This window comes from Pongo abelii, chromosome 9, assembly GCF_028885655.2.
Source record: "Pongo abelii isolate AG06213 chromosome 9, NHGRI_mPonAbe1-v2.0_pri, whole genome shotgun sequence".
Classification (NCBI taxonomy): Eukaryota; Metazoa; Chordata; class Mammalia; order Primates; family Hominidae; genus Pongo; species Pongo abelii.
In genome coordinates, this window is record NC_071994.2 from 116,986,936 (window position 1) to 117,002,352 (window position 15,417).

Genomic DNA, 15,417 nt, shown 5'->3' on the forward strand with positions numbered 1-15,417 from the left:
GCCTGTGAGGTAGATACTTTTCTATCCCTATTTTACCAACTGCGAGCCTAAGGTTTAAATAAATTAAGCAACATGCCCAAGTTCACCAAGCTGGAAGGTAATGAAAATGAATCCAAAGCCAGATCGGCCAGAGTCTTTAGCTCATGTTCTCTGATCACTGATTATTCCTTCCCATGAGGATGGGAAGAGAAGGAAAATGGAAAAGAGAAGACTAGGCCTGGAAGAATCAAGGAATCAACTACAGAGTTTACAAGATGAAGCCAACTAAAGTGACACTATCCTTCCTGGAACAAAATATACAGAAGCAAGAAAAAGGAAGCATCAGCTGAACATATAACTCACAGGAATACACACTAGGTGACACCTTGGAGAGTTCTGAGAGAAGGGCTTCAAGTCAAATAGTCCTAGCTCTACTACTTTAGCTAAATACCCAAGGAAAAAAGTATTACTATCTCATCTACAAAATATAAATGTTAAATTCTTTACGTCTTTTCTGTAAACTAACAGAGAATAAAGCATATCAAGTAAATGTTAATTTCTCTATTGTCAGAGTAAAACTGCAGGTCAACAAACCAGCAGGAATATAAAATAAGCTTCTAATTATAGTTAGGTTTCTCTTTTACACCAAAGCTGAAGAATATAAACTTCCTTTACTTTGACTTTAAAAAAAACTCTCACTCCTGCCGGGCGCGGTGGCTCACGCCTGTAATCCCAGCACTTTGGGAGGCTGAGGTGGGCAAATTACGAGGTCAAGAGATCGAGACCCATCCTGGCCAACATGGTGAAACCCCATCACTACTAAAAATACAAAACTCAGCTGGGCATGGTGGCGCACCTGTAGTCCCAGCTACTTGGGAGGCTGAGGCAGGAGAATCGCTTGAACCCAGAAGGCGGAGGTTGCAGTGAGCTGAGATCACGCCACTGTACTCCAGCCTGGCGACAGAGTGAGACTCCATCTCAAAAAAAAAAAAAAAAAAAAACCCTCACTCCCTCCTCCTCACTCTCTCATGCACAAAATAATGGAGGAAATCTCTTTTCCCTAAGGTCCGTACTTATGGAAAAATAAGTCCAACAAGAGAACAGATATCTCAATTTTAGAGGAGATTACACACATACACCTACCTGTAATTTTTAAATCTAATACCAAGCACTATTATTTTATTTGATTAAATAGCCTGCCGAACCACTTTTTAAAAATTAAAACTACTTACATTTCATAATATACATAAAAAGATTCTATTTTTTAAAAAATTAAAAAATGTAAGTAGAATATAAAAAGTGAAAGAGCAGCCCCACTCCTATCCCCAGACTCATGTCACTCCTTAGAGATAATCATTCTTGACATTTGGTATGTTCTATCCAAATAAGCATTTCTATGCATACATGGATGAATAAATATTAATATGTGGGGCAGTGGCAGGGGATGTGTTGGGGAGAATAGTTAAGATTTTTTGACAAAAAAGTCTAACTTTTCATTGAGTATTAGTGTTTTTATTAGCCAGGTAACACATATCAAATGTCCCAACTACCTTTCCTGGCTCCTCTAGGCAATAAAGATTGTTGCACATGACTGGATGGAATAAAATCAGAGGGCTCCTGTGACTTTGCCTCCCTCTGTCTTTACTAGAGAATCCCCTCTAAGCTGTCCTCTTATTTCTAGCCAGTTTTCAAGTACTAATTTTCTATTCAAGAATAAGTCTCTCTTTCCTTGATGTTTCTTAGTCATGCATACTTCAAGTGTGCGAGCATGAGATGTTTTGGAAGAGCAGGCCTTGAGGTTTCCTCTGAGAAAGGCCTTTAATGGCAGCTGGCTTATAGTTCAAAACAAGGCATCACTGGGTGGAGCCTGAACACTATCCTGAACAGTTTGAGAAGCCTCTGAAATAACCCAACCATTCTACGGATAAGACAAATGCACTGGTGGGCCCACTCCCATCCAAGTGACAGTCAGCAAAACCCTTCCCTTTAAGACAAAGAGCTCACAGCTCCTGTGCTCTTATAGGTGAGTGTGAATCAGGTATAAAGATGGTGCATAGTTTAAATTATACCAGAAAAACAATACATACCATTTAAAAAAATGTTTTCATTACCTTTCCTTGGATGTCTGGTCAGAAACCGAGCAGTGCACTGAAGAAAGTGGTAATGTCACATGTGTGTCACTTTCAGGTGGACAGCTTTCTGAGGCAGGTTTTGTACTAGCAAATTCAATAACATATTTCAGCATGTCCGGGAGCGGAAACCGAGCTGGGCCTGAGCCATATTTCACATACCTAAGTGACAAAGACAGTGGTACTCTACTGCCCAAGGCTGTTTTGTATTTTAAGAGTCGCTGACAAAAGATCTGTTTATCACAGGGAGTCAATGGAAAGGCTTATTCCTAGAGGCCATACAATATTTAATAGGGTCCTCAAACAATCTATAGGGTAAAAATTCTCTAACTACAAAACTAAAAATTGCCAACAATCTGAAGTTTTATATCCGGCAGGAAACATTTCGAATGGGCTCCTAATCAAAGTCATGCCAGTTACACTTTCTCATGATGTCATATTACACTTAGGCTTTGGTCATTTATTTATTTTTTATTTTTTTATTTTTTTTTGAGACAGAGTCTCCCTCTGTCGCTCAGGCTGGAGTGCAGTGGCGCTATCTTGGCTCACTGCAAGCTCCGCCTCCTGGGTTCACGCCATTCTTCTGCCTCAGCCTCCCCAGTAGCTGGGACTACAGGCACCGCCCACCACGACCGGCTAATTTTTTGTATTTTTAGTAGAGACGGGGTTTCACCGTATTAGCCAGGATGGTCTCGATCTCCTGACTTCGTGATCCGCCCGCCTCGGCCTCCCAAAGTGCTGGGATTACAGGCATAAGCCACCGCGCCTGGCAATTTTTAAGTCATCATTTTACAACTTTAATTCTTCCCAGGTTTGCTGCATTTTAATACAATACTTATACTAAATCCCAAGAAAATTTTTTCTTTAAGAAACTTATCTTCAATTTTATGACATAACAATTTTCAGCTGGGCATGGTGACTCATGCCTGTAATCCCAGTACTTGGGGAGGCCAAGGTGGGTAGATGGCTTGAGGCCAAGGAGTTCAAGACCAGCCTAGGCAACATGACAAAACGCTGTCTCCACAAAAAATGAAAAAAATCAGCTAGGCATGATGGCACACTCCTGTAGTCTCAGCTCCTTGGGAGGCTGAGGCAGGAGGATTGCTTGAGCCTGGGAGGTTGAGGCTGCAGTGAGCCAAGATCATGCCACTGTGCTCCAGCCTGAGTGACAGAGTGAGACTCTGTCTCAAAAAAAGCAAAACAAAACACCAAAAAAAAAAGAAAAGAAGATAAGACATAATCATTTTCATGTTCATCTACTGAATTCCTTTATACAACTTTTAGGACCAACTACTTCATACAATGTACACCTCTATCAGTTTAGTAGAATCAGAGCAAAAGTGGTTAAAAAAAAAGATGTCTATACTATACACAAGAAATTCAATTTTTAAAAATATATCAAGGTTATTTTACAGAAGAAGAAATAGTGAGCATTTTTATTCTTTTTTTTTTGAGACAGAGTCTCATTTTGTCACCCAGGCTGGAGTGCAGTGGCATGATCTCGGCTTACTGCAACTTCCGCCTCCTGGGTTCAAGCAATTGTCCTGCCTCAGCCTCCCGAGTAGCTGGGACTACAGGTGTGCGAAGCCACGCCCAGCTAATTTTTATATTTTTAGTAGAGACGGGGTTTTGCTATGTCAGCCAAGCTGGTCTCGAACTCCGGATCTCAACTGATCCACCCACCTCAGCCTCCCAAAGTGTTGGGATTACAGGCGTGTGCCTGGCCAGCCACTGTGCCTGGCCAACATTTTTATTCTTAAACTGTAAAAGTAATGCATCTACCTGGTACGAAAATTCAAATACAAAAAAGTATAAAACAGACCATAAAAGTCATCTACCTCCATCTCAGTTCTACTACCTAATGGTATCCATTAACAGTTTCTTTTATATTTTCCCAGGACTGTGTCACACATATACAAGCAGATATGTGTAACCTTAAAAAAAAAAATCTGAAATTTATAATCATTTTATTTTTTCCATTATAAAAAGGTATCAAGGGAATAATCACAATTTTTAGGGGCTTGGTTTACCAAGATAAAGACTAAAAACAATTATTTATTTATTTATTTATTTATGAGACAGAGTTTTGCTCTTGTTGCCCAGGCTGGGGTGCAATGGCGTGATCTCGGCTCACTGCAACCTCCGCCTCCTGGGTTCAAATGATTCTCCTGCCTCAGCCTCCAGAGTAGCTAGGACTACAGGCATGCGCCACCACGCTCGGCTAATTTTGTATTTTTAGTAGAGACGGGGTTTCACCATGTTGGTCAGGCGGGTCTGGAACTCCTGACCTCAAGTGATCCACCACGCCCGGCCAGACTAAAAACCATTAACCCATTTATGTGTAGTGTTCCATTACTGGAATGCTAAGCTTGTGGGAGTTATTTAATATCCTACTGCTCAAGGTCATTGCCAAGGTCTTATTTTCCACCAAAAAAATTTGCAACCTCCAGCGTAAATGAGTTAGAAACACTTTTACAAATTCTTTTTTAACCTACCAACTGGGACCTACATGAAATAAATCCTCTATAACCTCTCCAAGCTACTGTCTTACCTCCACTGCCTTAGAACCCTAAGGAGAACTAAACCTCACCTGCGATGGCACCTCTGGCAGTCAAGTAGGAAGAACGAGCAATGTCCTGAAACAGGCTAGATGCAGACTGTGAGCCAAAAGCAGAGGCTGTGTTAGGAATGGGACCATATAATTTATTATCAAACCAGGATACTTCAGAGAGTGAAAGAAGGTGCTGTTAATTACTCAAGAAGAGGCACAAAATGAGCCATATAGCCACTCTAGTGATCAGGCACTTTGGGAAACTACATTTCTCAGTATGCCCTGTCCCTTAAAGTTCAAAATGCTTCGCTGGCACAGAGCACCCTGGGATCTGGGGATAGCACCACGTAAGAGGTAAAAGACACAGGGCTGGTTCTGACATGGAGGCGCCCTCTTTCCATGGGACACTTAACCAGACACGGGACATAACACCAGAGATGGAATTTCAATGGATATTAAATCTAGAGTAGAACCTTTCTCTTGCCAACTATTTTAGCTTCCAAAGATGTGGAACTAGTTGAGATGTCCATTGGTCCACTGCCCTATTTCTCCTGGTGCTGCTTCTGACTCCCCACGTCACCAACATCCCCATTGTCACCAGTCTTTTGGGGAATTCTGGACAAGGTGTTCTTCCCACTTGAGTTCAACCAATTTGTATAGCTCCATGGTGGCCTGGGTGTCTTCCACAGAGGAATGCCTATTTTCCCAACCCAGATGTCCCAATTCAGCAGATTCTTGATGAGACACTTCAAAGACATGGTGACGTTCACTGGGCAATCAGCCTTCCAGTTGGGGAGAAGGGGGATATAGGAGTTGTCACTGGTGAGGGACTTGGGATGAAAGTACTGGGGCTTTGAAATCATTGTGGATGGCATGTCCACCACCATCTTCCCTGTATCTTCAATATATGCCATGAGCAATCTTGAAGAGCATGGCATTCACCATGTGCTGCTTCTGGACACCACTCCACCTGGTCTGGCAGTCCACAGTGTGGCCGAGGAGAAGGATGTACTCATCATGAAGCACATCTCCACTGTAGCTGACAGTGCTACATGGAACCAAGAAAGTAACATGCCTCTTGGGTCCTGTGTCCAGCATCTCACAGCCAATTGCCACTGTTCTTCCTTGGCAACTTCTGGGATGCTCCAAAGCATTTATTCTGAGTGAGCTTGGGTAGAGTTCTGTGGGGTGCTGACCTGAGAGGATTTGTTCTGGGGGCCTTTCTTCTGGGAGTGGGTTGGGTGGCTGTTAATCTTTAGAAGGGCACCTCCAGCAAATCTACTTAGCTGCAACAGAATCAGCATTCTTTGAAGGGGCAGGGGACAGCCAAGACACTGCAGCTTTCCTGTCCAGGGACTCTTCTGACACACTGCTGGTGGCAGCTGCCTTCTTTTCTGGGAAGGGAGGGGTCTTCCAAGTGCCATGCACCCTAGGAGTTTCCTCTTTCTTTGGAGGTTCTGAGTACCACTTGGGTGTCTTGCTAGGGGGCTGGTTTTTATTCAGAAAGCCTCTCTGTTCCAAAAGTTGCCATTTCTTAACAAAATTTGGTGCTTGGCAGTTCCTTCTAATGCCTTTTTGGGAGCAGGTTCCACCAAATCCAGATTGAGGAGTCAGGTAGACATGGGGACAGTGGGTGGTGGAGGGTGCGAGGGTGGGGTGGGGGAGTGGGGGAATACGTTCCCTGGCCCCTCTAGCTTCATGAAGGTACAACTCGAAGGTCTCATTTTATTTTAAAACAAAAGTATTATCATGCTAAGGAAAATGCTCCTATACTCCATTTTAAAATCCAGAATACCCTGTTGTCTCCTGGTAAATTGGTATTTTTGAACTATAAAACATCAGGTATTCTCGTTTCTTTTATGTTATTGTGAAGAGATGGGGTCTCTTATGTTGTTGTGAAGAGATGGAGGCCAGGCACGGTGGCTCACGCCTATAATCCCAGCACTTTGGGAGGCCGAGGCAGGTGGATCACGAGGTCAAGAGTTCAAGACCAGCCTGGCCAACATGGTGAAACCTTGTCTCTACTAAAAATACAAAATTAGCTGGGCATGGTGGCATATGCCTGTAATCCCAGCTACTCTGGAGGCTGAGGCAGAAGAATCACTTGAACCCAGGAGGCGGAGGTTGCAGCGAGCTGAGATCGTGCCACTGCACTCCAGCCTGGGAAACAAAGCGACATGCCATCTTCAAAAAAAAAAAAAAAAATAGAGAGAGATGGGGTCTCGCTAAGTTGCACAGGCTAGTCTCAAACTCCTGAGCACAGGCAATCCTCTTGCCTCAGCCTCCCATATAGCTGGGATTATAGGCACATGATACCGCATCCAGTTGGTATGGTTGGTTCTATAAAAATAATTTAAAATGTCCAGCCTTACAAAGTATCACTAAAACTTAAAGGTTTAGTAAAATACTAACAGACTTAAGAGTCCTGAAAATCACTTCCAGGACAGTATTTGAGGAACTGGTTTTCAGCTAAGTCTCTATTAAGACAAATGACTAGTCACAATACATCTTGTATAAGCTCTTCTGGAGTGAGAGTGGAAGCTGCAGTGGTAGCAGTGGGGATACAGTGCAGGGTCCATCTTAGGCCTGGTATGGAAAGTGCTGCCCTTCAGGGAAATTAATGGCCTAATAAGGGAGTAGGTGGAGGTGGGGTGGTCATAGAAAGAACTGTTAAGTGGATAAAGGGAGGAGAAGCTATTAACTGTGTATGGGATCTTTCTTAAGCGCAAAATCAACAGGATCTATCTAGGCGAGAAAGAAATTAAACTGACTCCTAAGGAAATTACAGAAAATCATTCTACAGAAATAGTGTAAAACCAACAATCCAAAAAGTGAAAATTCCTCCGAATGAGAAAGAACTTTGTATGCATCAGAAATATTAGCCCTTTTAATCAGTTAGCACTGCTCTAGGTAGAAAAGCACTGTTTTTTATCTTTCTTAGACATTTCAGAAACTGCTTTTCCAAAAGTGGACGGGACCATCGTGACACTTGCTTCTCTCATGTTTGTGAAAAAGATGGCAAGAGGAATAGAAAAAAAGTCTATAAAATCAGAACTCATGTTCTCCTTGGTACACTGCAGTAACTAACTGTGTGACTCTGAGCCACTTAAGTAGTCTGGGACTATTATTTACCTCCATGAATAATACTAGCTGATCTTGAAGACTGCTTCACACTTAGACAAAAAATTTTCTTAGCTGTTTTATAAAATATTCTAGTTAATATTTAAACATTGAGTTAATTTTTAAAGAAAAACAAATTATCTGTTTTTAATATTCTGTCTTTTACATTTCTAACCATGAAGGTGTCCAAAACTCACCTTTCCAATTTTTGCTGCAGAATTTTTATTTCCTCCTTCAACTTTCGAATACACTCTCTCTTATTTCGAATAAGCTCCTTGCTCCTGTACATGTACCTAAGTAAATAATCCCACAAACACAATTTATATTATAAAACATTAATGACATAAAGTCTCAATAAACTAAAGATTCAAGGAAACTTCTTCAATCAGATATAGGGCATCTATGAAAAACATACGGCTGACAGCATACTCAAGGTTAAAACTGATGCATTCCCCCTAAAATCAGGAACAAGGATACCCACTCTTGCTACTTCTATTAAATATTTAACTGAAGATATAACCAATGCAATAAAGTAAGAAAAACAAATGAAAGGCATGCAGATAGTAAAGAATGAAGTAAAGCTGCCTTTTAGTTCCACATGATGTAAGCATGTAGAAAATCTTAAGGAACCTAAAAAAACACATCAGAACTAATAAGTGAGTTTAGTAAAGTCAAAGGATACAAAATCAATTTAAAAAGAGAAAAAAAATCAACTGCAATTCTATACACTTGTAAAGAACAAATGAAAAACGAAATTAAAAGCAGGAATTAGAGATAAATTTAATCAAACATGTCCAAGACCTGTACACTAAAAATTACAAAACACTGTTGAGAGATATTAATAAGGACTTAAATAAATCTCTATTAACTTATTTAATAAATGGAGCTATACACTGTTCATGGATTGAAGGACTCAATATTATTATTATTTTTGAGATGGAGTCTCACTCGTCGCCCAGGCTGGAGTGCAATGGCGCAATCTCGGCTCACTGTGACCTCCGCCTCCCGGGTTCAAGCAATCCTCCTGCCTCAGCCTCCCAAGTAGCTGGAATTACAGGTGCCCATCACCACATCTGATTAATTTTTGTATTTTTTAGTAGAGATGGGGTTTCACCAGGTTGGTCAGGCTGGTCTCAAACTCCCTACCTCAGGTGATCCACCCGCCTCAGCCTCCCAAAGTGCTGGGATTACAGGTGTGAGCCACCATGTCCGGCCGAAGGACTCAATATTATTATTAAGATGTTGGATCAGGTGTGGTGGCCCATGCCTGTAATCCCAGCACTTTGGGAGGCCGAGGCAGGCTGATCACCTGAGGATGGGAGTTCAAGACCAGCCTGACCAACGTGGGAGAAACCCCATCTCTACTAAAAACACAAAATTAGCTGGGCGTCGTGGCACGTGCCTGTAATCCCAGATACTTGGGAGGCTGAGGCAGGAGAATCACTTGAACCTGGGAGGCGGAGGTTGCAGTGAGCCAAGATCGCACCATTGCACTCCAGCCTGGGCAACAAGAGCGAAACTCCGTCTTAAAAAAAAAAAAAAAGATGTCAATTCTCCCCCCAAACTCATCTGTAAGTTCAAAACACAACCAATCAAAATCCCAACAGCCACTGGGTAGAAACTGACAAGCTGATAAAAATTTACATAGAAATGCAAAGGACCAGAATACCTAAAACAATTTTGAAAAAGAACAAAGTTGGAGGATTCATACTATCTAATGTCAAGATTTACAATAAAGCCATAGTAATCAAAACAATATGGCACTGACATTAGACCAGACAACAGACAGAACAGACTCCAGATATAGACCCCCATGTATATGTTCAATTAATTTTTGACAAAGTGCCAAGATAATTCAATGGGGGAAAAGGAAATATAAATCAAAGGAAAAATAAGATATTCCTACACACCCACTAGATGGCTAAAATTAGAAACACTTATAATTCCAAGCACTGGCAAGGATGTAGAGCAAATGGAGCCCTCACACACTGCTAGAGGGAATGCAAAACTGTATAGTCACTTTGGAAAATAGTTTGGAAATTTCTTATAATGTTAAATATACACTTTTCATAGAACCAAGCAATCCTACTCCTACATATTTTACCCAAGAAAACTAAAAACTATGCCAAGGATTATATGTGAATGTTCATGGCAGCTTCATTCATAATAGCCTAAAACTAGATACATCACCAAATGGTGAATGGAAAAAAAAACTGCACCACATATTACAATAGAATATTACTCAGCAATAAAAAGGAGCAAATTACTTATATATGAACAACATGGGTGAATCCCAAAAACATTATCCTAAAGAAAGGACAACCAGAACAGGGTACCTACTAAATGTTAATGCTACTAATGCCACATTCTAGAAATGGTAACATTATAGGGTCCAAAAACATTAAGTGGTTGCCAGGACCTGGGGATGGAGAGAAAGGGATTGATCACAATGGAACAAGGAAAACTTTTTGGGTGCTGGAAATGTCCTACATATTGACTGTGATGGTGGTTATTTGACTGTATATTTGTCAGAACTCACTGGTTATATGCCTAAAAATAAACCATGGGATAAGAATGACTACATAAAAAATAAGTAAAAGAGGCCATGGCTCACACCTATGATCCCAGCACTTTGGGAGGCGGAGACGGGCGGATCACAAGGTCAGGAGATTGTGACCATCCTGGCCAACATGGTGAAACCCCGTCTCTACTAAAAATACAAAAATTAGCCGGGTGTGGTAGTGCATGCCTGTAATCCTAGCTATTTGGGAGGCTGATGCAGGAGAATCGCTTGAACCCAGGAGGCAGAGGTTGCAGTGAGCCGAGATCGTGCCACTGCACTCCAGCCTGGGCAACAGAGCAAGACTCCTTCTCAAAAAAAAAAAAAAAGAAAGAAAGAAAGAAAGAAAAGAAAAGAAAATCAAGCCACCATACCCAGTCGTCTTTTTTTTTTTTTTTTTTTTTTTTTTTTTTGAGACAGGGTCTCACTCTGTCACCCAGGCTGGAGTGCAGTGACACAAACAGGGCTCACTGGCCCCACCAAGTACCTGGTGCACACCACTACACCCAGCTAATTTTTTTTTTTTTTTTTTTGAGAGACAGGGTTTTGCCATGTTGCCCAGGCTAGTCTTAAACTCCTGAGCTCAAGCTATCTGCCCTCCTCATCCTCCCAAAGTGCTGGGATTACAGATGTGAGCCACCATGCCTGGTCTCAACCAGACTTTTATAAAATTAAAAATCTAGGCCAGGCGCGGTGGCTCACGCCTGTAATACCAGCACTTTGGGAGGCCAAGGCCGGCAGATCACCTGAGGTCGGGAGTTCGTGACCAGCCTGACCAACATGGAGAAACCCCGTCTCTACTAAAAATACAAAATTAGCCTGGTGTGGTGGCGCATGCCTGTAATCCCAGCTACTTGGGAGGCTGAGGCAGGAGAATCACTTGAACCCGGGAGGCGGATGTTTCGGTGAGCTGAGATTGCGCCATTGCACTCCAGCCTGGGCAACAAGAGCAAAACTCTGTCTCAGAAAAAAACATTCTATAGTGTAAGTCTGCTAGGAGCCCCCCTACCCCCGGAATTCAGGTAGTTCCTACCTCCAAAAGGAGGTGGGCTTTCACCTAAAGTCTTGCTTCCAGAGATCAGAAGCAACATGAGCACAACCCTGGGAAGTCTCAGAAAAAGGCAAAGACTCTCAACCTAGACTCATGGAATCCAAATTTGCATATTATCATGACTCCCAGGTGATTCCTATGCACACTATACTTAGTACATACTCATCTCTACTGCTGTAATACATCAGGAAAAAAAAAAATCAGCCAAGAACTCACCTGTCCATATAAATAATCTGAGGAAATTCCAGCTTATTGTGAATTTTCTCTGGCTGCCCAAGGGACTGATTAAACTCAAATCTTGAGAGTTCAAAGGTCAACACTGGAGGTAGCTTTGTAAACCAACGCTAGTGTCAAGAGTAGAAATGTGAGAGAAAGAAAAATTAATTTTAGGAAATAACAATAGCCAGATTTAAAATATCTCTCATCAAACTTTCTTCCTTTGGTATAGAACTTATACTCAAGGCAAACTCATACTAGAACTTTTTTTTATCCCAAACACTAAAGGGAATGAACACTTAGAATCTCATTCTCTTACAGAATATGGTTCAACATTCCTCAAGACTCCAAATTTACTAGCCAGTCAACAGAATTTGACTCAACCATCATCCTCAGAATAAACCACCCTTGAATATGTGAACTGCACTAAGCATCTACACAACTCATTCATTACATCATCAGTATTCAAAAGGTTTAAAAACTTAACAGCTAGCCTAACTACAGAATATGAAATTATGATCGAAGTAGCATGTAGCTAAAGAGACAACTCCATGTGCCAGCTAAAAAGACTCATATGTGTACATATATTACATGCTGTTTTAGTCTATTAACCATAATTTGAATCTCCTTTATATAAACAAAGGAAATTTGAAATAGCCTCATGGCTTTACAATTTCTCAATTTCTAAGAAAAATCCCTGAATTTCAAAAATTTACAGAGGTCTCATAAAGAAGCCAGTCAAATCAACCTACGATGTTACTTGAGTTTCAAAGGAAGGCACTGACATAAAAAAGACTCAACAGTCAGGGATCACAGGTGAGGAAAAGCTAAATCAGATTTGGCTTTCCTATTCAATTCACCTGTATGTCTGAGGTTCCTGTCAACAGCTTTAAAATGTTTCCTTTACCACAAGTGCAAGCAACATTCCCTTCAGATACCCTGTCAGCATAATGAGGTGAATTCAGACAGCCTGTGAGACCACCTCAGGGTGAAATCTAAATGAGCATGACAATTTTGTTGTTTTGTTTAATTTTTATAGAATTCCCATCCTGGAACACAGGTCTCCACAGGCCTAAGTATAGCTGGTGAACATTCCCTTTTTCGTAAGAGGATGCACCAGGTTTGCACAGATGGTACAGATGACATAATTCCTCCATTAGGAATCAGTTTTTCCTTGAAAATGCAGGGAGGCAGTAGCTCTCTGAGTTCCAACACTGCTCTACAGTGAATGTATTTTCATATGGCTCATGTTAGGCTCCCTATTTTAATTTAGGAAAGCTCCACTGTCTCCTATAGTAATTACTGAGTTGGAATCATATATAAGCCACAGTTTTGTCTCAAAATGTATGATCAATGGAGAACAATCCCAACTGTGTAAACAATTATGTTACAAATGCTATTCACTAATTCTTAACCTAACTGGAATACTGAGATGTTAACTACCGATGATCTCCCTTTAACTTCCCCCCTTTCTTTCCAACCCAGAAAAAAAAAACACATAAATAAACAAATGAAAATTAAATTTCAAAAATGTTAAAAGCAAAGGCAGAATTTACAATTGAGAACAGTAAATACTATAATAGGGAAAATATTCTAAATGGCATACCATAGGAGTTAATCACTGTACTTTTACCCTCCGAAAATATGGAGGCAGTGGGTTCTCCCTACTCAGGTACAGGTAGGCTTCAACAGAAAGAGAGAAACTTGATCATACTTAAAACATCAGAAGCAGCATACAACCTTTACACGAGTAACTCAAATTCATAGTTTTAGTAAAAATTTTATTTATCAAAGTACTGATACTCACTGACTCACATCAACTGATGAGAGACTTAAGACAAATTCAAGTTCTGTTAAGTGTAAAGTTACTTAATATGTGATGGGAAACTAGTCTGCCCAAAAGCTCACTCTTACTTAACCGGCTTTGTCACTGGCACAGCAAATAAAGATCTCCAACGTACCTCTTGTCCATACTTCACCAAGTGATCAGAGGGAAGAAGCTCAACATCACCCTCCACCATGGCCCCTTCCAAACACTCGTCTAAGTTGCGATAACCGTTTACCTGAAGAGGATACTGGCCAAAGGTCTCATTGTTACAAAAGGGTTTTCCTAGGCAAAGAGAGAGACTTTTTAAAAAAGACATCACTATGACTATCTAAAGCCTATCTTCTGGCTCCACAGAGACAACATTTTAAATTCAGCAACTTCCTGATAGCTGGTTAGGAATGCACTTAAGCCTTTATAGCAACCTCTAGTGAGCCAGTCAATCTAGACACTGAACACTGAAAACCAGTAACACTGGAAAAAGGCCAGGGGCGTGGTGGCTTATGCCTGTAATCCCACCGCTTTGGGAGGCCAAGGTGGGAGGATCACTTGAGGCCAGGAGTTTAAGACCAGCCTGGAAAACACAGTGACACCCCTGTCTCTACAAAAAATAAAAATTATCCGGGTGCAGTAACACACGCCTGAAGTCCTGGCTACTCAGGAGGATAAGGTAGGAGGATTTCTTGAGCCCAGAAGTCCAAGGTTACAGTAAGCTATGATGATGCCACTGCGCTACAACCTGGGCAACAAAGCAAGAACTTGTCTCAAAAAAAAAAGACTGCAAAGACAACCAGACATTATGTACTTCCTAATCAAAAGTTTTCTCACCACCTGTGAATAGTCTTGCCAAAAAAAGCCTTACCTAAGTCTAGTCAAATCTCTAGATCCAACTACCAATTTATAAGAGGAGGAATAGAGAGGAACATGCGGTTATGTTAAAATATGTTAAGTATGTATCAGAGGACGTACAAACAGCAAAATTTCCGACTGTGGGAAATGCTACAGAACAAACAACCCAGTTTCTCCAAAAAATACATTTCAAGGAAAAAACGATGGAGGGGGAGCCTACAAATATTCAGTCATAAATGAATCACGCACTGGGTCCTGATTAAAATAAACTCTAAAAATAAATTTTCTATTTTTTAAAAATTATGAAAACAAATTAGGAATCTGAACACTGACTAGATATTTGATAGTTTAAAATGCTATTTTTCAGAGTCATATTGGTATTATCAGATTGGTAAGAGTGGGGTGAGATGGGGAATGACTGGCTGTGGGCTAAGGCTGGGTTCATGGAGGTTGTAAAATTGCTCTATTTGAATGTATTCTAAATTCTTCATAATTAAAAATAAATTATGTGCCTAGCATGTAGCTTAGATAGGTAAGCCTCCAGAGTGAAAAGCCTCTAGTCTAGAAAAACATTTTTGGCAGTCTCACTCAATAAAACCTTTTGAGATTAGGTATTATATTAGAATAAGCAACACAGATAAAACTGAGTAAAATCACTATCTGACATTAATGTCAGATTTGGGCTGTGCAAGTATTAATATGACAAATCTGAGATAAAGATTGTGCACATTTTACAGATGAAGAGACTGAGGATCCAGAAGCTCCCATAGTTTATCCACGGTTAAACAAATACCAAGAGGCAGAACCAATATTCAGACCTGGGTACTGCTGACTCTCAAGCCTATTCACTATACTGCCTCCTCAAAGGGACACAGTAATAAAGATATGATCAAAGGTCTAGAATTAAAATTCAGAGCAGAGAATTTACCTTCACGAACCCCTTCAGTCAGGAAAGTACCATAGAACAGCTGCACCATTGGATTTTCAGATTTGTTCCTGGGACTGCTGCTTTTAGGAAAAGGAGACAATTCTGGATTGTTTGGATTAAGATATGCGCTACATAAAATCCAAGCATCATTCAAAAGTAAAAAATAGTGCATTTTCATCAACCCCCAAAGAGCCAGGTATGATCTAAAT

At 40.8% G+C, this 15,417-nt stretch overlaps 1 protein-coding gene and 1 pseudogene across 28 annotated transcripts in view; both read right to left on the minus strand.

Annotated features, from left to right (window-relative positions):
* The window catches only part of USP28 (ubiquitin specific peptidase 28), a 76,765-nt gene that overhangs the window by 17,457 nt on the left and 43,891 nt on the right, over positions 1 to 15,417 (minus strand). For 12 of the 28 annotated variants that reach the window (XM_024255646.3, XM_054525103.2, XM_024255651.3 and 9 more), the window contains 5 exons: positions 15,209 to 15,288; positions 13,568 to 13,716; positions 11,607 to 11,734; positions 7,977 to 8,072; positions 2,091 to 2,270 (listed from right to left, as the gene is read on the minus strand). In XM_024255646.3, coding sequence (XP_024111414.1) covers positions 2,091 to 2,270; positions 7,977 to 8,072; positions 11,607 to 11,734; positions 13,568 to 13,716; positions 15,209 to 15,288 — 633 coding nt within the window. Of the gene's footprint in view, positions 1 to 2,090; positions 2,271 to 7,976; positions 8,073 to 11,606; positions 11,735 to 13,212; positions 13,296 to 13,567; positions 13,717 to 15,208; positions 15,289 to 15,417 lie in introns of those variants that run through there. The other 16 variants (XM_024255647.3, XM_054525116.2, XM_024255653.3 and 13 more) reach the window with 4 other exon arrangements.
* Positions 4,108 to 6,281, minus strand: LOC112135482 (interferon-stimulated 20 kDa exonuclease-like 2; annotated as a pseudogene).